General features: G+C 50.2%; 3 protein-coding genes across 3 annotated transcripts in view; 2 read left to right on the top strand and 1 right to left on the bottom strand.

Moving 5' to 3' along the window:
* Nucleotides 1–59: 59 nt before the first annotated feature.
* On the top strand, nt 60–13,857 carry HYOU1 (hypoxia up-regulated 1). Its single transcript, XM_026863837.1, has 23 exons — nt 60–180; nt 1,371–1,449; nt 1,736–1,890; nt 1,992–2,068; nt 2,980–3,161; nt 3,762–3,877; nt 4,622–4,805; nt 5,240–5,374; nt 6,225–6,307; nt 6,393–6,525; nt 6,815–7,002; nt 7,243–7,381; nt 7,500–7,560; nt 8,288–8,370; nt 8,967–9,155; nt 9,319–9,518; nt 9,668–9,755; nt 10,344–10,466; nt 10,811–10,944; nt 11,438–11,522; nt 12,002–12,254; nt 13,083–13,166; nt 13,677–13,857. The coding sequence occupies exons 1-23, from the start codon at nt 101–103 to the stop codon at nt 13,736–13,738; spliced, it is 2,913 nt and encodes a 970-aa protein (XP_026719638.1). The 5' UTR covers nt 60–100; the 3' UTR covers nt 13,739–13,857.
* Nucleotides 13,858–14,003: 146 nt separating this feature from the next.
* SLC37A4 (solute carrier family 37 member 4) lies at nt 14,004–20,427 on the top strand. Its single transcript, XM_026863843.1, has 8 exons — nt 14,004–14,286; nt 15,504–15,747; nt 16,545–16,703; nt 17,052–17,137; nt 18,096–18,209; nt 18,483–18,548; nt 19,621–19,759; nt 20,050–20,427. Exons 1-8 carry the CDS (start codon nt 14,161–14,163, stop codon nt 20,214–20,216), a joined length of 1,101 nt encoding a protein of 366 aa, XP_026719644.1. The 5' UTR covers nt 14,004–14,160; the 3' UTR covers nt 20,217–20,427.
* A 1,229-nt stretch (nt 20,428–21,656) lies between these two features.
* TRAPPC4 (trafficking protein particle complex 4) overlaps nt 21,657–22,886 on the bottom strand; it is a 1,477-nt gene continuing 247 nt past the window's right edge. The window contains exons 2-4 of the mRNA XM_026863852.1: nt 22,734–22,868; nt 22,534–22,660; nt 21,657–22,122 (exon numbers count right to left, since the gene is read on the bottom strand). Of these exons, the coding sequence (XP_026719653.1) occupies nt 22,044–22,122; nt 22,534–22,660; nt 22,734–22,868 (341 nt within the window). The 3' untranslated portion in view covers nt 21,657–22,043. The remainder of the gene's footprint in view (nt 22,123–22,533; nt 22,661–22,733; nt 22,869–22,886) is intronic.

Genomic DNA, 22,886 nt, shown 5'->3' with positions numbered 1-22,886 from the left:
CGGGGTGCGCGGTGCCGGGCAGAGGGGTCGGTCTCCCGACTCGCAGGCGGTTTCTGACGGTTCTCGTGTTCCCCGGCGCGCTGCAGGGTCCGTGGCGGTGATGTCGGTGGATGTGGGCAGCGAGTCGATGAAGATCGCTATCGTGAAGCCCGGGGTGCCCATGGAGATCGTCTTAAACAAGTGAGCGGCTGCTCCGCGCGCCTGGCGCGGTGCCGACATCGAAGAGGCCCGGGGGGCGCTTCTCGCTGCTTTGCCGGGGCTCGAGGCTCCCTGGGTTTAGGCCGCGAGGGTTCAGTTAACGCCGCTCCTCTGTTGCGAGGGGAACACGCCCGTCTTCTCCTTCAGGGGTTCCCGACTTGCTTCTTGCCCCACTGAGCATCTTTCAGGGCCTCAGTTCAGTTCATGACCTTAGCTTTGGGACGCTTGCTTGTGCTTTGGGGGTCTTTTAAGTGAGCAACCAAAAGTGTGGGTGGTTCAGGTCGTGTCACTGTTCAGACGGGAGCTTGCCCATCCCGTTAAGAAGTCCCATTCCCAGCTTCCCGTAAGGGAGCCCAGGGGTGGGTTTGTTTTGCTGCAGCTGCTCAGAACCCATACTTGTTTGTGAAGCAAATAAAGCTCTCCTTTCACTTGGCTGCTGTTCCTGCAGCCCGTCCCCAAGACACTGAATGAAAAACCTGTGGTTGGGAGAGGATGTATGGTCAGGAACATCCTAGTTCTCTGGAAGTCTAGACTAAAAGATAATAAACGGATTTTTCACCCAGCTCCCTGAAACTTGGCAGTCGTTGGTAGAATGAGGGAACTGCCTTCCCTTGCTCGCTGGTGGAGGAAAGCAAAAATAAAGCAAGTCTTGTATAAGTACAAAGCAGCACATTCCGGAAAGCTACTCATGAGCCTTTCTTCTTAGCAGCAATTTGCTTTTCTGTAGCCTAATGTTAGGCAATCGTTAGTGTGTTACGAGGCATTTGGAAGTGGGTGGTGTGCACTGAGCTTAGGGCATAACTTTAAGCTGTTTCATGGTTATCATAGTGAAATACTCACCTTTGTGCACTCATGCAAGAATCGGAGCAGAAACAAGTCACTTCCTGTTAACTTATCTCAAGTTGTGGGAAAAACAGCAATCACCTGCCCGCCACAGCTTCGATTGTGAATTTGAGAGGTGCCTCTCCGTGTCTTGGTAAAGTGCGTTTGTTATGTCATGAGGAACACCAGGAGGTCTGAAAGCCCTGACGGGAGGCTGGCCTTCCTCTCCCTAGGCAGTACCTGAGCACCTTCCTGTAGTCTTTCTGAAATGGAAGCAACGCCCTCCCTCACTAGGGACTCTATTGGACGTTCACCTGCTTGGATGGGTTGACTCCTCTCTTCCTACACAGGGAGTCACGAAGGAAAACCCCTGTGGCTGTTTCTCTGAAGGAGAATGAGCGTCTCTTTGGTGACAGCGCGCTGGGAATGGTGAGAGCTCTTGTTACTCATCACACCAACTGCCATCCCTGTACACAGGATGTTCCTGCTGTTGGGCCCTTTGTGATAAATGTCTGAGTGAGGAAGTTTTATTTCTTGTCTGTCTACTTCTCATCTCCTTGGTGTGTTTACTGGCTTTCTGTACTTGTTCTTCGTGTACCATCTTGTGGTCCTAAATCCCATCCCAGGAGCTCTTTGCCACACAGCTTGGGGGAGGTTTGTTTGGCAACAGCCAAGCCTAAGAAATGCAGCTGGGTGATGCTTTTTCTTTCTGCAGTCCATAAGGACCCCCAAGGTGGCATTCAGATACTTTCAGGATCTGCTGGGTAAGCGCATCGATAACCCCCACGTGGGGCTGTACCAGTCCCGGTTCCCAGAGCACGAGCTGGTGAAGGATGAGAAGAGGCAGACTGTTATCTTCAAGCTGTCCCAGTAAGTGGCTGCTTCTGGGTTCCTGGTGGGTGGGACTTCGGCTACCAGGCTTCTACAGCTGGCTCTGATGTCGCTGTAATTTCCTTTTCTGTTTCTTGTAGAACAACACAGTATTCTCCAGAGGAGATGCTGGGGATGGTCCTGAACTATTCACGTGGGCTGGCTGAGGAGTTTGCAGGTTGGAAGGATGTTACAGTATCTCTCTGTGTGTGTTTGTATATTACAGGATTTGAGTAGAGACCAGAGGCGTTTGAAAATCCATGGATTTTTAGAAACGGGATGTTGGGTCTTTTCAGGTGTAGATCGTAAGCAAGACTTAGTAGCCGTCAAGTCATTGTTTCTAATATGATGCAAGTTTGGGGTTTTAATCCTGTTCTTGGGGGCAGGCACCCCAGATCCCACCCAGGCTTGCAGCTAAGATGCTTTAGTGGCAGTCTCTGCAGGAGGAGTGAAGCGCTCCCTCGTTCGTGCGTGTGACTGGAGGCGCATTTGGAGGCACCTGCAGGGGAAGGGGAAGGCTGCTCTGGTCAAGTCTGTTGGAGCTGCTCTGCACGCAGACTTGCTGCCAGAGCTGAATGACAAAAACTGCTCTCTCTTGGGAAACTCACTAGCAGATAAGAGACTGTCATGCATTTCCCATGCCATGCTGCTAGTGAAACACCACAGTAATGACAGCTGGGTGATTCCGTTGCAGTGTTTGGCTTGCAGAGTTACTAGGAGGCTGCATGTTGTCTGGGTTGTTCTGCTAAGGCCAGTCCAAAGACATTTTGCTCTGGAGAGCAAACATAATCAAGAGATAAAGTAAGTGAAGATAATGCTTGTTGAAATCTAAGGTATCCCAGAGCATCTGAGAGTATCCCCGCATGTGACAGAGATCAGTAGACCTGCGGCTTTGTGAGAATCTGAAGTCTTGGTTTCAGCAGGACACAGGTTCATCCTAGTGATCCTGGCTGCTGATGCTGCTTCAGCATTGCATCCTGTACGAGCCTTTACCAGGGATTCTCTGGCTTTGCTACACTTGCCCCGTTATAATGAGTCTTTGCACACAGCTATGCTGGTGATAAAACAGATTCCCTGCAACTCTTTCAGAGCAGCCCATCAAGGACGCAGTGATCACTGTTCCTGCCTACTTCAACCAGGCGGAGAGGAGGGCGGTTCTGCACGCCGCTCGCATGGCCGACCTGAAGGTGCTGCAGCTGATCAACGACAACACTGCTGTCGCCTTGAACTACGGTGTTTTTAGGAGGAAGGACATCAATGCCACCGCACAGGTAGGTGCAGCTGGGAGCTGCGGGGAATCCTGCATGAGTGCCTGTGTGTTGGGGGGAAGTGCTGCAGGTAAAATCCAAAGGACTTAGCTGGGCAGAAGGGGACTCTGCTAGTCAGCTGGTCTCTGCTGTTTTCATGTGTTCATCAGACAGAGGAAGGGTCAAAACCCTGTGCGAATATGTGGTGAAGCCTGAAGGCTTCTGGGCTGAGGGCAGGTGGCTGGGAGTTCCCGTTTTGTAAACCTGTGTTTGTTCCTTGCCCGTCAACTGGGGGTGGGGTGGGATAACAACAGCAGTTTTCTAAGGTGTTGGAAGACCAACTCTGAAATACTTGACTTTCATGAAGTTGAAGAAACTTTTAAAGAGCAAAGCTTTGTGTTCTGATCTATGAAATGGTAGAGAAAATTTTTCTTGTTGGCTTGTGTCAGGCATGACCCTGAACGTCTCCTGTGTTTGATCACAGCACGAGTCCTGTCGTTACAGTGTAAAGCCAGGCTTGGGAGCGGATAGTCTTGGCCTATATCAGGCTCAGACAGCAGTGGGTTCGTATTCATGGGGGATATCCAGGTGTTTCTGCTTCACCATTCCAGCTTCTCTTTTCAGAATATCATGTTTTACGACATGGGAGCAGGAAGCACTGTTTGTACTATTGTTACGTATCAGACAGTGAAAACAAAGGACTCAGGAACCCAACCCCAACTGCAGATCCAGGGCATTGGGTAAGAATTTGCTTAGCATGAGATGTACAAACCCACAGGTCTCAGGAAAGAAGCCATTTCTTTCACAGTCTCTTCTAAACGTGTAATTTTGCAGTGAGCCTTCAGCAGAATAATTTGGATGGCAGAGTGGGAAATGTTTGGAGCAAGAGGGCTCCAGTGGGTAATAATTCTGGTGTCGCTGTCTTGTGCAGCAGATAACTGAGAACTTCCAGTAGCCTGCCATTATACTTCATTTTCTTCAGGCTTGCTTTTTTTAAAGCCTCAAGCCATTTTAGTATAATTCAGTTTCTTATAATCTTACAAAAGTAGAGAGTGTCCGTTTGAAAAAGAGTATTCTTCTAGAGAGGAATGAAAACACAGTGTATTCACCAAATGAGGGGGGGTGCTGTGAATCACCAGCCTGGCAATTTTAACACCACAACATTTATACTGCTGCTTCCAGGCAAATACCTGGGACCTGAGAGTTATCCTTTGGGTGTTTGATGTGCTTGGCAATAAGGCCTTTACCAGAATATATGAAGTTTCCTGCTCAAAGGCTGTTGTGGTGGTGAATCTTCCTTTTCTTTGTTTCATTATAATGTGTTCTTTTTGAAACAACCATTGTTCTTTCACAGTTAATCACAGATGATACAGTACCACAGCTATTTTTGACCACTTGATGCTCTCGTATTTGTGAAATAATACATGAAGCTTGTTGGTATTTCAGCTCAGTTTAAGTTGTTACACCTCTGTTCTTTTGCTCAGGTTTGACCGTACTCTCGGAGGTTTAGAGATGGAGCTTCGTCTCCGGGACTATTTGGCAAAACTCTTTAATAATCAACACCCTTCGAAAGACGTCCGAAAGAACGCCCGGGCCATGGCCAAACTGCTGAAGGAGGCGAACCGCTTGAAAACTGTCCTGAGTGCGAATGCTGACCACATGGCACAGGTCTGACCTTCTGCCGTGGGGTTTCCAGCTCTTCTGGGGCTCAGAGGGGGGTGGATTAAGGACAGGCACGTAGGGCGGATGTGCCTCCTCGCCATCGCCATGCTGCAGAGCGTCGCTGCTGGTGTTGCAGGGCTGGCGGCAGCACTGGTGGTCCCCCTTGACCTGCGCCCGCTTGGTTCCAGTGGTGACTGAGTGGAGCAAAGGAGCGTGAGTCATGGGAAGTTTGTTAAACTTCCCCTGAGAGAAGCTGCCCGTTACATCCACGCTCCATCCTCTTCATCACCTTGGCAGGGGCAGGGCTCGGATGAGTGCGGTCAGGTCCTATGTGCCTTAAGAAAGCTGGAAGTTTTTGCACTCTGGGCAAGTCAGGCAGAGATTCTGCTTGGAGAATACTCCACCAAGAATTCCATTCTGGCTGTTTTTTTTCTGGACAGATTGAGGGGCTACTGGATGACATTGACTTCAAGGCCAAGGTCTCAAGGCAAGAATTTGAGGATTTGTGCTCTGACTTGTTCCAGCGAGTGCCAGGACCCGTGCAGCAGGCTCTTAGCAGCGCAGAGATGAGTCTGGTATGTTTTAGGAAAACACATTAACAAGCTCAGATTTGTATGTAGGCAGGCACTGTCACATCCCGATCAAGGCACTGGTGACAGTCCCAATGCCTGTCACTGTCACAGAGTGAGGTCACTGCCTGCAGTGCCAAGCAGGAGCCTGTCCTGGCTCCCTGTGCTGTCCATCAGAAACAAAGGACCTCCAGGAGGGGTTTGTTTGTTAAAAAACCTCTGCTTTTGAGCTGGAGATTTGAAACCCCGATCTTTTTTTGTTTTTGTCTTGGATACTGGTCTGGTCTTACTCATGAAGTTTTAAATCAAAATGCCTGGAAACAAAATCATTGCTGTCCAGGCTTCTCTGAGGGCTCCCTTTAGAAGCGCTCTTGTGACTGCGGTTGGACCAAACACGGTGCAGTCCTGTGGAGGGATGTTCTGCATTGCTAAATTCTCACTTCCCAGGGTGCCAGGAGGCTCTTGAGCATTTTTTGGCTCTGGTATTCTGTGCGAGACACTGAGTCACCTCCTAGGGTCCAGGTTTCTGTCTGTTCTGGTCCAGCTCCTGTCCGAGTCACTGTCTCTGGCATTACAGTCTGTAATTTTGAATCAGAAGTCCCATGTTTTGGGTGACTCAAAGCAGCGCTCACGTTGTCCCTGTTTGACGGGCCTGGCTCCAGGTTCCTCGCGTTGGCTCACGTCAGCCTGTCAGATCTGTGGGGCGCAGAGCTGCGCTGGGATGGCGGGGCGTGGCACGGGTGTTGTCAGGGCACCGCAGCAGCGCAGGGTGGCCGGGGAAGGAGCGTGAGGGAGCCCTGAACTTGGCTTTACGAAATTGCCTTCTCAAAACAAAGTGACTGTTTCCAATCCCTAGGATGGAATTGACCAAGTGATTCTAGTTGGCGGTGCCACACGGGTCCCCAGAGTGCAGGAGGTTTTGCTGAAGGCTGTGGGCAAGTGAGTATGTGAGACTCCCCTCGTAGTCTGTCGCAGTTTGTGGCCACAGCTGCAAAGCTGACATCTGTTGCTTTTCACTTCCTAGAGAAGAACTGGGCAAGAACATCAATGCCGATGAGGCTGCTGCCATGGGAGCAGTCTACCAGGCAGCTGCTCTGAGCAAAGCCTTTAAGGTGAAGCCTTTCATCGTTCGGGATGCTGCTGTGTTTCCTATCCAGGTAACCCTTGGCTTTTCTTCTGGTGTGCAAGGTGTGAGTAAATGGGGCTGTTGTGGGAGAAACCTTCCAGGTGACCTGTGGATTCCTCTCAGTAAGGAAGTTATGGAGATCTTTTGGCCCTGCTGTAGAAGTGATGTATCCTAGAAGCCAGGTGTATAGAAACATCTGCTGAGAAATACCTGCCTGACCCCCAACTTGTGCACGAGGCAGAGCAGCCAGACACTGCCGGTGTAAGACACTATAGAGGAAGTTTGCAGTTGCTGAGTCCTGTTTTCTGTTTGTGCTGCAGGTGGAATTTACCCGTGAAGTTGAGGAGGACGATAAATCCAGGAGTTTAAAGCATAACAAGAGGATTTTGTTCCAGCGCATGGCGCCCTATCCGCAGCGCAAAGTGATCACTTTCAACCGCTACACGGATGACTTTGAGTTCTATGTCAACTATGGAGATCTGTCTTTCCTGAGCCAGGACGACCTGCGGTGAGTTGAGCCCAGCATCTGAGCAGACAGGTGGCAGTGCAGGTCACTGGGCTGGAAGTCATGTCGTGTGTCTGGGCACCACCGCCTGCCTGCAGACCTGTTCTCCATGCCTGTGCTTTGGCCGGCTCCTTGCTCTGTGCAGTTGTCCGTCACGGCAGAGGTGACCGTGAGAGGGGGTTAGCTGTTCTTGCAGCTTCGTTATCTGAAGTTTTCTCTCCGCTTTTGTCCCTGTGTCACCAGGATTTTTGGTTCTCTCAATCTCACTACTGTGAGGCTAAAGGGGGTTGGGGACAGTTTCAAGAAGCACTCGGATTATGAATCCAAAGGCATCAAAGCTCACTTCAACATGGATGAGAGCGGAGTACTAAGTCTGGACCGGGTAAGCACCATTCTGTTGGGATGTTTGTCAGCAGTTTTCCAGCAATTTTCTGCTTCTGTCCCTCTCTTCAGTATTGATTGTCTCTGCTTAAAACTAATTCTGTGCTCCTCTCTCCAAGGTGGAGTCTGTGTTTGAGACCTTGGTGGAAGACAAGCTGGAGGAGGAGTCAACACTGACAAGTAAATACTGAACTTTGATACTTATACTAACTGTTGTGTTTTGTCTGCAGCAGCTGGAATAACTAAAGCATATCTCTGCTTTGAGCAGAGCAAGCACCGTTAGCCGTGGCCTCTGATTGTGTACACACCTCCAAAATACATAAAAGCCCTTTGCAAGTGGCTTCTGGCTGCTGCCAGCAGCTCTGAAATGTCACACACTCCTAAGGTGACAATGGCATGCATTGCAACCTAAAAAATAGGAGTCGTTTCCTCAATGTTTGGCCACAGGTTCTCTGTGCTAATTTCAGGAGGTCTGTCCTGAAGGGAAGTCCCACATCTGCAGCCCTGTGGTGTTCTCCCTTCTTGTTGTCTGTGTTGCGATGCCCTGACTTGCACTTTGCCTTTGTCAGGTTTTAGAGCACAGACTTCCCCATAGAGAGGAGTTGGAAATCTGCATGTTCGGAGGTGAAGGGGAGATGCAGGGATGGCTAATGCAGCCACAGGTTAAATCTTGAAGCTTTTTAGTCAAAGTTACACATTTCAGGCCCCACTTGTCTGCACATGCAAAAACACGAAGTGAGGTCAGGGAAGGATGAGTTTCTGGAGTGTATGTGGCTAGCCTACGCTGCTGGGGGAGCTCCTTGGGGGGGAGTGATTATTGTGATTGTGAGAGAAAGAACCAAGAGCTGAAGATGACTTTCTTCTTTTGGATACATAATACTCTGGATTTTTTGTCTCCCATCGACAGAACTTGGAAACACCATCTCCAGCCTGTTTGGGGGTGGTGGCCATACGCCAGAGACCGGGGAGAACCTGACTGACTCGGTTCAGGTGAGCCCCAGGGTGATGGCCAGTGGGAGGGAGCCCCTGGGCCTTGCTGCGGCTGCTGAAGAGGCAGTGATTCGCATGAGCAGAATTAAAGATATCTGGCGGAGTGTTGGGGGTTTAAATACTTTCAGAAAGTGCTATATTCCCCTGGAGTTTCACGTGGTCTGTGTTTAAAGAAATGCATGATCTTTGGCTGTCAAGTCCAGCAGCAGTGGACTCACGTTACAGGGCTTGTTTCTGAGGGAGTCTCTCATTTCTAAATTGTCCTGGTGCTCTGTGGGTTGGCTTCTTCTCCCTGTGTGGTGCCTGTGCAGGTGCCTGGCAGGCTCCTTGCTTTCTCCCAGGCCGTATAGCCGCAGCTGCCATTATGTGGGCAGTAGTGATTGGGTTTCCTTCTAGGGAGACGAAAGCTCCTTGTCACAGTCGTGTCTTGCACTAAAGTGACTCAGTTCATATTGTAGCTAATGGCTGCAGTCTCTGTGAGTGCTGTTTTTCATACATACATTTATTGTGGAGAATTATCTGTTCTGTGAAACATTTGGAGTTTCTACGGTTAAAATGTTGGTTTGGTTTCCCCTTTATTTGCTTATGATGACCAGGAGGAAGAAGAGAGCCCAGCAGAAACGGGTAAAGAAGAGCAGGTGGAGAAACAGGACCAAAAGGGCAGTGCAGAAGATGCTGGTGAAGAGCAGGGAGAAGAGAAACAACAGTCGCCAGGTCAGGCAGAAACTGCCCCTCCAAAAACAGAGTCACAGAAGAAGGAAGGCGGCAAGAAATCAGAGTCTCAGGTGAGCATCAGATCGAAGGAATGGGACTGTGATGGGTATGTTTGAAACTAATAAAATTCCTACAGTGCTCTGTAGAATTCTTTTTCCCTTGTCAATGCCCTGCCTTGGAAAAAAAGTTTGCAAATCTGTTCCCTTGCTTGAAAATGTACTTTATCTGTTACAGGATCCCAAAGAAAATAGAGAAACTGCGAAAGAGGAAGTACAGTCCAAAAGTTCTGATGACAGCACAGTTGGCAAAACAGAGGAAGAAAAGAAGATCAAAGCACCCAAGAAGCAGAAGCTTGTCCACGAGATCACGATGGAAGTGGATATAAATGATGTGCCTGACCTGCTGGAGGATGAACTGAAGAGCTCAGTGAAAAAGTATGTTTGAAACAGCTCTGCTAGGTTAGGGTTCCAGATAAAGGAGGGGAATTGCTTTGGAATGGCGTAGCTCATGTAGCGCTGCTGTGTGTGATGTGCTCATCTAAAGGCACTTGGTACCTTTGATTTCTCTTCTCTTCACATGTTAGACTCCAAGACTTGATGGTCAGAGATCTAGAGAAACAGGAAAGAGAAAAATCGGCCAACAGCTTGGAGTCATTCATCTTTGAGACTCAGGTAAGTGGGATATAAAGAAACAAGAATTCCTAGAAAGCAAGTAGGAGTGTCGTACACAGCTTGGCTGATCTGAGTGCAGGGGAGTTGTTTGAGCGGGGGGAAGCTGATTTGAAGAGCCTAGTCTCATCTTTCAGTCACTTTTTCTGTTGCTGTTAGGCCTCCCAAGCCCATGCAGACTGTGGAGCTTTTCTCAACACAGAATGAGTGCTTTCACACATTAAAATCTGGCTTTCCAGTATCCCTTATACCTTTGTGTTTTGGAACAGTCACACTCAGGCTGGAAAGAAGTTACAGCTTCTCTGAGAACTCTTGTACAGAAGAGGCAATTAACATTAAGTGTGTGTGGAATTGTGGCTGCAGCTTTGCCATCATGCCAGGCATACGCATGTGTCTGTGCACCTGGTGTATTTACCTGCTGGTGCCAGGAGCAGCAACTCATGTTTGGGGGGTTGAATGACAGTCTCCTGGCCAGCACAGGTAGCACCCCAGGAGTCCACAGCCCAGTCCAGTTGCAAATGGGTGACCTGGTGGTTTTACGCTTCCCCAGTCAGTGGTATTTGACAGGAGTGCTTGCTTTGTTCTCCTCAGGACAAGCTTTACCAAGAGGAGTATCAGTTTGTCTCAACTGAGGAGCAGAGAGAAGAAATTTCCAGGAAGCTCAGCGAGGCTTCCAGCTGGATGGAGGAGGAGGGCTACGCAGCTGCAACCAAGGTACTGCTGCCTGTAGTCAGGATACCGGTCTGCTGTGACTGACACAGACATGGCCACACAGGCTGATGGGGTGTTGATCCATCTCGATCCTTTATAACCTGGTTTGTGAAAGCTTCTTGCTTTGTCAGTGCGTTACGCACAAAACATAATACAGTTGTTTTTCCAGCTGTGGGTGCATCTTCAACAGCTTCAGCAGTACCCTGTTGAGTTGTGTGGCTCTTTTAACTCTATCAAAATAGTGTATTTGATAGAGAAAACAACAAAAAGTGCAGTTTTAACCTCTGAGGCTTTACGAAGTTAGCGAGTGAACTAACTGCCGCCTTTCCCCTCTTCCCCATTTGCAGGAGCTGAAAGACAGGCTTTCTGAGCTGAAAAAGCTTTGCAGGAACCTCTTTTTCCGTGTTGAAGAAAGGAGAAAGTGGCCAGAACGCCTGGCTGCCCTGGAGAGTCTGCTCAACCACTCAACCATCTTTCTCAAGTAAGAGCAAGCTGTTGGGAAGGAGAGTTGCGGAGCTGGTAACATAGGAGAGGCCGACAGAACTGACCAAATTGCATGTGGTCTGAAAGTCACCAGTGCCTCTTGAGGAAAGACCGCAAAACCCTGCTTCCTAGCACTCAGTTCTGCAGAACACGTCAGCGTTAGATGCAAGCTGTGTTTAAACTGGGCAGAGGGGAAGTGACCAATGCTTTACGCACTGTTTGTAAGCAGATTTTTCCCTCTTGGTCCTGTGGCCTCAGCTCTTTGTATCTTCCTTGTTTGTCTGCTCTCATGATAGCTGCATTTGCTGGCTGTTTTCCGTGCTTAGCATCCAGAGGTTGATGTAGGATCTGGTTCCTGCAGATGTAGGAGACATGGGTGCAAAATGTGCTAACTGGTTGGTATGTGCAGTGACTACTTATTATTGTGATTACTGGGGATGTAAACTCTGAGTTGCCAACGTATAGTCTGAAATAAACTTCTTATCTTTAAGGGGAGCCCGAATGATTCCAGAGTCTGACCAGATATTCACAGACGTGGAACTGAGTACTCTTGAAAAAGCTATCAATGAAACAACGGTAATAAATGACCGAATGATCCCACGGGAGGGTGGGGGTGGCAGCTTGGGTTGTGTTTTCTGTGGTGTACTTTCACTCAAGGTCACAGAACAGAGTGTGCCTGTTTTGTTTCCATGCTGCCAGCAAACCTTTTGTGTCTGTTGGTGTTTCTAATGCCCAGCTTGACCCCAGGCTGCTCTGGGGGATAATGGCGCTTGTGCTGCATGTGCAGAGTTGTCTCCAGGAGTGGTGGGGTGTAGCCCTGTAATCTGGCTGTGTGCAGCTTGTAAAAGCAGCTGCTGGGTTTTGAGGGATTCATTTCTTTGTTTTGATCTATGTCTGGATAACTCAGAAGGTGGTGGAAGTGTAGCAAGGAGCAGTGTTACCCTGTGTAAATTAGGAGGCCCGGGAGCACTGGCTTGGAGCTGCTGTTGATACAGTGGTTCCTGGAACCCAGAAGCATTCAAAAAACCCCTCTTCCCTCCCATCCCATCCCACAGATCTGGAAAAATGAGACACTGGCTGAACAGAACAAGCTCTCTCCTACTGAGAAACCTCTCCTGCTGTCCAAAGACATAGAGCTGAAGATAGCAGCCCTGGACAGGGAAGTGCAGTATCTTCTGAATAAGGCCAAGTTTGCAAAACCCAAACCCAAAAAGGAGAAGAATGCCACAAAAACTGATTCAGGAAAGAATGCTACAGCAGCCTCTGAGACTGAGAATACTATCCCTCCCACGGAGGGGAAACAAGAAGGTGAGGAGCGGGCAGGGGCATGTCTATAACTCCTGGTATGTAACTGCCATGTGTAACACACTCGGATTGCTCCGCCTTCAGTGAAAGGGAGATAAGTCAGTGAAGACAACAGGTAACTGTAGGATTAAATGAGCTTCCTCTTAGTTTTCAAAGACAGCTGGGAAAATCTAGGTATGCCAGTGTCCTTTTCTCCCCACCATTTGTTTGGGGTTTTTTCTGCAAGGAAACAGAAAGTGTTGATAAACTTCCTAGGATGGTTAGTCAGTAGCTGTCTTTGGCTGCCTGCCTGCTTTCTAAGAAAGATAAGCCACTTCTTGTGTTCTGGCTGTCCAGAGCCAAGTACTCAGAGCTCTGCCCTACATCAAGGAGTAGAATGAGCTGTTGATGAGAGAAGTTTGTGGCTTAGATGTACCCCAGAAAAAAAAAAAATCTCTTGGGACACTTAGACTTGCATTTCTCTGAACTTGTTAAGATCCTCAGGTTCCGGATGCCCTGGTCCTTTTAAATGTAGCCTGCTGTTTGTCAGCAGAGTTCCCCTCTGGTTCCTCTGGCTCAAGATCCTGCTCTAAAGGTGACTGGCCTGGGCAACGGTGCGTCTCCAGGGCTTCCAGGGACATAACGCCTGGCAGACAGGGGCAGTGAGGAGTAAGAAGTTCTGTGATGCTTCTCTGAGTGTTGTAGAGAGATCCACCATGAGACCAAGTGACTAAAATCCTGTTGAGCTCCCACAGCTGGCTTGTAAAGCTCACCACTGGTCACACAGTCTCCTTGCATCTAGTCTCCTGTGTGTTCCCCCTTAACTTTTGTTTCTTTCTGGTTTAAACATAGAGAAACCTGAGGATGTTGGTCCAGCCAAGGAACCTCCTACAGTTGAGAAGGTAGCAATAGACGATGAGCCTGGATCAGACTCCGGTGGGTAAATGTTTGACTAAAGGTCTAGAACTTGATAGCTGATGCCTGTGTGCTTCCTTCCATCTCTTTGGCTGTGGGAGGTAGTAAAATGGTGGAACCCCCGACTGTGAATAGGCTGTTAATGCTGGAAAGAGGAAAAGTTTGGGTTCCTCACTGTTCCTACATTTGCATTCTTCAGTGTGAAGTTGTGAGGTGCCACTGCTGCCTGCCTGGGCAGCTGCTTCATGCTCTCGCTGCAGCTTATGGCCAGTGCCGGGGCTGCCAGTCTGTCTTTGTTAACGAGCGGGCGTGTTCTGCCCTCCCAGGGTGAGCACAGTGCTGTGGGGCCGGCGCAGGGCAGTCAGCCTTCAGCTCTTGGGAACTGAGTGTCCATCCCTAAAGCACTCCCCTGACTTCTGTACTGCAGGCTGAGAGTTTGGTGGAACACTTAATGGGTGTCAGGGACTTTCAGTGCTGCTTTGTGTGCTGCAAAAACTTACAGTCTGTAACTGAGTTTACTTCATTGCACAGGGTCCAAAAAAGAGAAGACGACAGAAGCTGGAGGAGAAAGCAGGAAAAATGATGAGTTGTAACACCCCTGAAATCCCACTAGTGTCAACATCTATTTATTTCATGGTTACTTTCTTGTTTTTATAATGGACCTGGTTAGTCATGATGTAAACGGAACGCAGCAAACAGTCTGACAACAAAATGGGATAGAGATGTAAATTTTTTTATTTCTTTCTGGGGATGTTGCCGCTACTAACTTAGTGAATTGTTTTTTTGTTTTTCTTATGTGTTTAAAGGTGGCAGTGTGCCCACCAAGAGTTGTCTCTGTTTCAGTTGTCGCGGGCGGGCGGGGGCCGTGCCGCCAGGCTGAGGCGCGCCCCGGGCTCTGCCCGCCGCAGGTCTCGTCACCAGCAGCCAGTCCGCGGCCTACGCCATCAGCAAGTTCGTCAGCGGGGTCCTCTCCGACCGGCTCAGCGCCCGCTGGCTCTTCTCCGCCGGCCTCCTGATGGTGGGCCTGGTCAACGTGGTCTTCTCCTGGAGCTCCACCGTCGCCGCCTTTGCCGGGCTCTGGTTCCTCAACGGCCTGGCCCAGGGGCTGGGCTGGCCACCCTGCGGGAAGATCCTGCGAAAGGTCAGTGTGTGCGGGGAAGGCGCTTCGGAGCCGTCCCGGCAGCAGCTCGTGCAGACTCCGAATCCAGAGGAACGCGCCTGCTCCTTCCTTCAAGCCAAGGAGGTCAGAGCCACCGGCTCTGCTGTCTTCTGCTGCAGAGCAAGTTCCCTGCGGAAGGTTCTGCTTATTCTAGAAAACATGGCAAAAGTTGGTTAGCCCTTTCGTTCACGTGCCTCTATTTTAGCTCAGGTGGATAGGGAACATCTGGTAGCAAACCTGCTCCACTCTGAGAGACTCAGAATCCAGTATTTTTAGTGCAAAGGCAGAAGTCTGTTTCTCTCTGCTGCTGCAGCAGTTTGCTGCTGGGCCAGGGGCGATGAGTAGAAGCCCACCTGCATGCCCAGGCAGCTCAGGAATTGCGAATGGCAGACTGTTTGGTTAGAAAGCCTGGTAACGTATGGAGGAGAGGCATGAGCTGAGCCTTTAAGCTGCATGGGTTTGGGTTTCGTGACGGTCTAAATGGAACAGATTGATTTCTGCCTTAAGACAGAAGGAAAGGAGGTCAGCTGTGTGCTAACCTCTCTTCAAAGATGTAAAATCCAGGAATGCCTGTGCCTGTGGGACGGGGTGGGGGGGAAGATGAACAGCTGCATTGTTCTGTGAGGTATCTAGCTGGGGAGGAAAGGACTGTCCAGGACAGTTGCGTGCACAGAAAGGAAGGGCCCAAATAACAATAGACATCGTGTTTTCTTAAAACATTTCTGAATGTGGCTCTCAGACATTTTCCTGCCAGCAACAGCCACCACTCAGGCACTCTGGGCCGATCGTGCCTGACAATGCAACAGCGAGTCCTGAAGTTACCCCGTGACTTTCTGCACATCCATTCGTGGTCCTGTGCCAGCAGAGCTCTGCATCAGGACGCTGTTCTGAGCATGTGGGGTCGCCGAACCGTGCACTCTGAAACTTGCCTCTCTCAGCCCATGTCTCAGTTTCATGGTCTGTAAACGGAAATAACTCCGAGCTGGCGCACGGTGGGAGCACCTGTCAGGCTCCTCTTGTGTAACGTTTGGAGTTCCCTGTGTGACTAAGAGAGCGAGGACTGGCTGCTCCTTTACCTGCTTCTGTAGAGCTGGGTCTGAGTTGCCCCATACCCACAGCACGGGCCTCGATTGAGGATTTTCAGGTGCAGTGCCATGCTCTTTCTCAGACCTCATGCCGTTTTTCTTGTTTTTGCACAGTGGTTTGAGCCCTCCCAGTTTGGGACTTGGTGGGCAATCCTGTCTACCAGCATGAACTTGGCAGGAGGCCTAGGCCCTATTGTCGCTGCTCTCGTGTCTCTGAACTACGACTGGCGCATGACTTTGTCCTTCTCTGGCTTCATCTGTGTGGTTGTCTCTGTTGCCTGCCTCGTCCTGATTAAGAACGAGCCATCAGATGTTGGGCTACCCAACATCGATCAAGGACCCAAGAAAGGGAAGAGAGGTGAGTGTGAGATGAGCATAAGCAGCAGGGAGTGTTTCCTTAAGCCTGACTTTCCTCTCCTCCTCGCTGGCAGAGGACAGGTGGTTCTCCCCTCACCCTGCTGCGGGTTCTCTTGATCCCTGGCTCTCAGTGGACTCTGCTCAGTGTTTTCTGCCCTCAGTTAGGACATCTGGTTAGTAAATGTTTGTTCAGATCACTAAGCGTGGTGCTCCTTTGAAAGCACAACGGGTAGAAGGGAATTGCAACACAGGTTTGCTGTAGGATTTTAAAGGCCAGTGGAAGCTCAGCCTATCTTCCACACTGTCCTGCAATGCCTCTGCTGCTAGACCTGACCTATTTGTGTAAGAAAACAATGTTGTTTCCTCAGTGTGTTTTCTGGGGATGGTAGGTTTGTAGGCGTTCCTGGAAGACTGATGCTGAAATCAAGGCAGCACCTGAAAGTCAGCAGCTTTCTTAGAGTCTGTGTAGTGACTTTCACAGGTACAGCTTCAGAATGTTAGCATGGAGTCTGGAAAAGCAGATCATTTTTCTAACTACCTTTGTGAAGGGTTTATTGGCAACTGCAATACAGAAAATCACTTGAAGTAGTGTTTTGATTGTTCTTTTGGAAGTGGAACAAATTGACAGAAAAGATTCTGAAATTGCAGCAAACCCAGAACCAGGGGAGGTAAAGCTGTGAATATCTCCCTCCCTGTGTGTGAATCCTGCTTGCAGACCTGCTGGAAGCACAGCCGGGTCCGTGTGGTTCAGTAGCTGTGCTCAAGCTGTAGTAATACTCCTCCTGATCTTCCTGACAGGTTCCTCCAGTGACAACAGTACTTTGAGAGAGCTGCTGCTCTCACCATACCTCTGGGTGCTCTCCACAGGCTACCTGGTCGTTTTTGGAGTGAAAACATGCTGTACCGACTGGGGACAGCTCTTCCTGATCCAGGAGAGGGGACAATCCGTGCTTGTGGGTAAGATGCAAAGCAGCATTATTAAGTTATGTGGCTGCAATCTGGCAGGTATTGCCCAGAGCTAGGCTGGGTGCAGGAAGACACCTGAGGCACTTGTTTGCCAACCTCCTAAACGTCTGCTTAGATACGTAACAGTATCGAAACAACTCAGTGGTGAAGTTGCCACATGCACTGAGACCCTCTGTGCCAGGGCCCTCCCGGGACATTCTTGTTCAAGGATGAGCTGGAGAGTCTTGCCCAGCAGAGCTGCTCTGAGCTGGCAGCAGTTGAGCTCGGTCTAAAGCACACAGCAGCCTTGCGGTTGTGACGCAGCCTGATGGCCTGTTCTTCCCTCCACCTATGTTCTAGGTAGCTCCTACATGAGTGCATTGGAGATCGGGGGTCTGGTGGGAAGCATTGCTGCTGGATACCTTTCTGACAGAGCCGTAGCCAGGGTAAGTAATCCAGACCCTCAGATGTGCTGGGCTGTTAACACAGTGTCCAGCTGAGCTGCTTCAGAATCTGTACGGTTTGTTTTGGCTTCCTGTGTGAGTGCTTAAAGACGATTTCCTCGCCCCACCCCCCCCCATGCTCGTATACCTGCAGCAGTAGTGGAGCAGAACTCTCACTCCCCTTGTTTATGCTGCTTTGGAGAGTCAGGATAAGCAGAACACAGAGGAAGGGAGCTGCTGCCTCGCGCTAGAAAACAACCCTTCTGTACCGTGCTTCTTTCCTCTGTCTTCCCAAGCTCTTCTTCTGATGCAATTCTGTGCCTAAACTACCCTGCTTCGAAGAGGGACTTTTGAAATCTAGCTGTTCTGGATTAGCCCGTCTCTTTAACGCGGAGGTGGGAGATGTGACCCCCTCGGCAGCTCGACTGAGCTGCTAGGTCAGGGAGGTGTTTCCACTGCGCGGTGCAGCTGAGAGAAATGGGCCTGTACCCAGCTCTGCTGCAGCGTGGGAGGCCGCTGAGCACCCTGCGGGGCCAGGGGAAGCGTGCGTGCCGATGTCGGGGCTTACAACGTGCCTGTCAGGTTTAGGGTGTTGGATCTGTTTAATTAGTTTGCTTTACTCTGCTCTCCAGATTTCTGTGCTGAAAGAGATCTGGTTATTGACAGTTGTCTTCTGGCTGGACAAAAACCCCACTAAAATCCAGTGGTGGGGTCTGAAGCCTAATTCAGGGTGCATATAAGGCACAGCTGGTAGCAAGAAGCATCATTCATTGACTGAGAGCGGCTTGTTTAGCACAATGTGACTGTGGGCTGACCTTAAGCCGAGCCAGGAGGCCCTGCTGGTGGGTGTGCTCCTGATGCACCCCCGGTTTGGGCTGCGGGGACGGCCGGTAGCTACTACGAGTGTAACGCGGAAGGATTGTCCTGTCTCCAACCCTGGGTCTCCCTTCCCGCATTGCAGGTTGGCCTCTCGAGTTACGGGAACCCTCGGCACGCGCTGCTGCTGTCCATGATGGCTGGGATGTCAGTGTCCATGTTCCTCTTCCGTGTCACAGTCACCAGCAATTCCCCCAAGGTAATCCCTGCGCTGGCAGCTGACCCGAAGCGGGAGGGAGGGCACTTCAGTGCTCAGGCGTTTGGTGACAGAGCCTGTGACTCTTCTCTTTGCCTTTCCCGAGAACTGTGTTTGTAGCACAGAGAGCCAGGCTTAGTCAGGTTTGCACTGGTTCTGCTGCCCAAGCCAGCACGCGCAGCCCACATTACCGGCGGTAGCACAGGCAGGACTTGCATCTGCCATCATGATTGCTAAGTAAATAAAACTTCTCTTTTCCTTTTCTTTCTTCTTCAGGAAAATCACTTCTGGACTGTAGCCTTGCAACCTCTAGCTGATCTCACAGGCCTAACAGAACATGAGGTTTCTGCCTTGCATTTTTTCTCCCTCTGCCTGTTTCTGCTTTGGCTGATCTGCCTTTTTCCTATCCAGGGAGGTTGGGTAACACTACACAACTTAGAACCAGGGCATTGAGATTACTGTAAGTTTTGTAAAAACAACCTTTTCTTATAATTGTTTGATTATGCTAACGGACTTCAAGAAGTCTGCATCTAAAGCTTTTAAGGTCTTATGTAGAAGGTTCTGAGGGTGTTTGTTCATCAGGTAAAATGTAGCCAGTTTAAGGGGTCTTGTGAGTGAGGTCAGGAGAAATAATTCTGCTCTTGCTGCCTTCCTGCTTAATTTTTGGCATGTGTTTTCCTAACTCTTTGTTTCTGTTTCCCATCTGGAAAATAAGATGGCATTTGCTTCCTCCTGGGTGTCATGAAATGGTATTTATAGTTCAAGAATCATACTGTAATCTCAAGGTGGTCAAGTTATGTATCCTTTGTAGTCCTTTCCCAAGTGACTGATAAATTCTGGGCCAGGTAGTTTTCTTATAGTGTATGCTAACACTGAAGTCCCAACTGTTGCATTTTTTCAGGTTTGTTTCTGTGTTTGTTTATTAACACAGAGGTTATCGGATGGTGGCTTTGTGCAAATAAAGACGCTCTGATCAGTTACTTGCACCTAAAATGAGAAGAGCTTTTGGCTCTTCTCCTCGTGTCTCCAGGACCATTTTTAAAAGCGACTCAATCCACAGCGCTCTCCTGTGATTTCACAGGCTCGTTGCCTATCTCTCTTCTATGTTATGGTTCTTCCTTGTGAAATGGTACATGCTGCTTGTACAGGGTGTAGGGGGCAGAACTGTAGGAGAGGAGAGCTTGCACTAGCCAGTGAGACGGCACGGAGGAGGTGCAGCTGGGCTGCACGTACATGGGGTCTGTCAAAGGCCTGAGCTCTGCTGTCTGCAGGCCAGCTGCAGGGAGCTGCTGTCAGCCCGAAAATGTCAAAACCCTCTCGTACCATACATACAGGATCTGCTATCTGTCAGCAGCTGCTGACTGACGTGGTGACACGCACAGATCCTGTTTCTGATCTTAACTTGTTTTGACAGCTGTGGATCCTGACTCTGGGAGGTGTGTTTGGGTTCTCCTCGTACGGGCCGATCGCCCTGTTTGGGGTTATAGCCAACGAAAGTGCCCCTGCCAACCTGTGTGGCACCTCCCACGCCATCGTGGCCCTCATGGCCAACAGTGAGTAACACCCGTTTCCCCAAAAAACAAACAAAACCCGTGTGGTTTTTGGACGAAGCGCAGCCTAGCCCCTGGGTGCTGAGTTCCTGGTCACAGGAGGCCACGCGAGAAGCAGAGATAACAGAGCTGGAAGCCTCAGGGGTGCTTCCTGCTGTACCTAATGGGTTCTTGCCTTGTGCTTTAAGTTCATACTGGGCCCGAGGAATTTTTACATGTGCAGCAAACAAGTATTGGCAGGTAAAACTGAGATGCTCAAGCCTTGCTAGTTTTTTGCTTGTTTTTCCTTACAGTTGGGGGTTTTCTGGCCGGACTGCCCTTCAGTACCATCGCCAAACACTACAGCTGGGCCACAGCCTTCTGGGTAGCCGAGATCACCTGCACCAGTAGCACGGTGGCTTTCTTCTTCCTGCGGAACATCCGCACCAAGATGGGACGGGTTCCCAGGAAGGCTGACTGAGGACGAGCTGCTCGGTGAAGAGGACGCTCCTGTGCCAACGTGAATGACGCTTGGTTTTCGTTTAACTGGCCTAGGAATGAGGTTTACCTATTGCTGCAACCTAGATAAAAACGTCTCGATTTCTCACCCACTGCCGGGTGCCTGAGGGCACGAGGTTCCTGCTACCGACCCCTTTTCCCCTCAAGATGTGATTAATTCAGCTCGTTTACATAAGCAATGATTTTACTGCACCTCCTTCTCACAGCACTGTTGGTGAAGCAAGCAGGCTTCGCAGCCCGAGCTTCTCCACTAAACATACTCAGAAACTTCTGGCTTCAGGTGTTGTCACATTTAGTTTTGTCCTTACGGTTCATCTCAGGTGTTACCTGTCAGTTCAGCCTCGTTCAGGGGCGCCGGGGTGAGCCCTCACTGCCTGCCTTCATCCCAGCCAGCAGCTGCAAGTGCAGCTGCCCGGGTTTACTGGGGCGTGAGCCCCCACACGCACTCGGCCCCAGAACAGCAGCGCAGTGGTGAGTGATGATGATTACGGTTCGGCCTCACGGCTGATTAGCAAGCAGCGTGGCTTTAGTTTAACCTGGGGTCAGCTGTCAGGAGCGAGAGAAGTGCTTTGCTCTGGGCAGGTGGAACGCCGGCGCGGTGCTGGGGCAGGGCTCTCCACAGCGCTTAGTAATAGGCACGTTTCCAAGAAATTCTTGGTGTTTCAGGGGAGAACGTTTAGAGAGGCTCCTGCTGTAGGAGCGCTTCTGCCTGCTGCTGTTTCTGTGTTTGGCGTTAATGATTTGCAGGGGAGGCAGCGCAGAGCCAGTGCTCTGCAAACCGGCCAGGAAAACCCACCTGGCAGCAGCCAGGTATTGCGACAGCACTTGCTGCAGCCCCACGACTTGTGCAGCTGTGTTTCATGAAAACCCACATTTCTAGCATTGGCTTGTATTTCTTCAGTGCGAGTTGTGTAGTCCAGGATGTTTTCAGCCAAGAGCTAGGTCCCTTATGGCTGCGGGCAGGGGCTTGGGCTACCTCCGAGTCAGCCTGGCAGAGCCACCACCGACAGCCAGTGGCCTTGAGTGGTCAGGCCCAGTGCTCTTTGCAGTAAGTAAACTCAGGTTTTTAACGGGGATTTTGTTGAATGTTCTTGTTTTTCCCCAAAAGGATTTACTGCTTTAGGGGTCCTGGAAGCAGTGAGTTCTCAACTTGTGGAGAACCTCCACACAGATACTTTGCTGAACAGCTCGGTTGCAGGAGTAGGTATCCAGCCTTAATTAAAACAAGAGAAGTGAATTACATTTTGTACTTAATTACATGATCTTCTCCTGTCTGTGAAATAAAATGGAGCAGTGCTACAAGGGCTCTGGTTGTCTGGTGCAAGCAGAACTGCCCAAACTTTCTCCTTGAGGCGCTGCTGGCACAGATTGACCCTGCCAGCAGAAAACAAGCAGCCCTCCACCTCTGCCACACACCTTTATTACTTCTACTCAGAGACTCTCTGCCAAACCATGTTAGAGATATACAGGAAAAATACATATGTACAATTACGAGACAAAAACCAATCAACCAGGGTAAGACCGTGGACCTGCACCTCATCTGTCTTCACTCAAGGGCAGCAGAGCTGCAACAGCAGAATAAGCCTCTGTGGCCAAATGTAAACAGTAGTAGTCAGTCTAAGGTAAATGTCATAACAAAGGGGATAAAAAGGTGTCTGGGGAGATAATGAAGCATGTTTTGGAGATACACAGTCTCTGCCGCAGAGGAGAGCGCTCCGGGAAAGGCCAGCTGGGAAGAGGGGGGCCCTGCTCTTCAGAGGAAGGAGTCCACGCGCTGGTGAGGCCGCCTCTACGATCCAGGTCCGAAGGGTCCAGCTTTCTCTGCCACCTCCAGAGCAAGTTTCAAGTTCTGATCAAACAACTCACATCTAAACAGTTGGAAAAGCAGAAAGGGATGACTTAACCTATGGAACAGGCTAGCGAACACAGGATCTCTACATCCTCTGGCTTTGCAGCCTCCAAGGAGAGATTCTGGAAGTCATAAGGCAGCAGCCTGGCTGCTGTCAAGCTTTGGCTTGGCTGTAATTAAGGTGAAATCTCATATGGGCTTGAGTGTTATGCTAGGACAGCGGGGATTGTACCAAGAGCACCTCCCACTTCCCCAGCAGAGCAGTGCTGGGAAAAGCACAAGTCGGTGCCCCATCCCTGCAGCAGCATGCTGCATCTTACTCCCTCCCTCAGCCTCTGGGTTTTCTTTGCTACTACTGGACCGTCAGCATTTGTTACTGCACAGGTGGAGCGACGTGCGGTCGTAGTTGATTAAAGGGGCTTTTCCTTACCTAATTGGCATCTCCAGGGAGTAGAAAGGATTCTTCAGAGCAAAGTCCGAGTAAATCTCATAGATCTTGCGGAGAAGGGAGTCTATCCCTGCCTGCCTCGGGTCAGCCAGAACCACGAATTTGATCCCTGGAACCGCAACGACAGGGAGGTGAGGGAGGCAGCGGCAGGGCGGGCCCGGGCACCCGGGGCCGGGCTGTACCTGTCAGGGTCTGGAAGCAGTGCAGCTTGAAGGTGTCAGTCTCCAGCATCTCGATCCCGGAGCTCCCGACCTCGGGGGACAGCTGCGACCCGATGGCAAACAGCCTGCGGAGAGAGGCCCTCAGCGCCCGCCGCCCTCGCCGTGTCCCGTCCC

This window comes from Athene cunicularia, assembly GCF_003259725.1.
Source record: "Athene cunicularia isolate RWA chromosome 24 unlocalized genomic scaffold, athCun1 chr24_part2, whole genome shotgun sequence".
Taxonomy (NCBI): Eukaryota; Metazoa; Chordata; class Aves; order Strigiformes; family Strigidae; genus Athene; species Athene cunicularia.
Note: the sequence above shows the minus strand (reverse complement) of the source record. Positions and strands in the feature narration are given on the sequence as shown.

Bases quoted from the DNA above. Each gene is read 5' to 3' on its own strand.
- HYOU1 (XM_026863837.1), top strand. From the start codon at position 101: ATGTCGGTGGATGTGGGCAGCGAGTCGATGAAGATCGCTATCGTGAAG. The intron at 9,156-9,318 runs GTGAGCATCAGA...TATCTGTTACAG, and splicing joins GCAAGAAATCAGAGTCTCAG to GATCCCAAAGAAAATAGAGA. The intron at 13,167-13,676 runs GTGGGTAAATGT...TTCATTGCACAG, and splicing joins TGAGCCTGGATCAGACTCCG to GGTCCAAAAAAGAGAAGACG.
- SLC37A4 (XM_026863843.1), top strand. From the start codon at position 14,161: ATGGTGGGCCTGGTCAACGTGGTCTTCTCCTGGAGCTCCACCGTCGCC. The intron at 15,748-16,544 runs GTGAGTGTGAGA...TCTTCCTGACAG, and splicing joins ACCCAAGAAAGGGAAGAGAG to GTTCCTCCAGTGACAACAGT. The intron at 18,210-18,482 runs GTAATCCCTGCG...TTTCTTCTTCAG, and splicing joins TCACCAGCAATTCCCCCAAG to GAAAATCACTTCTGGACTGT.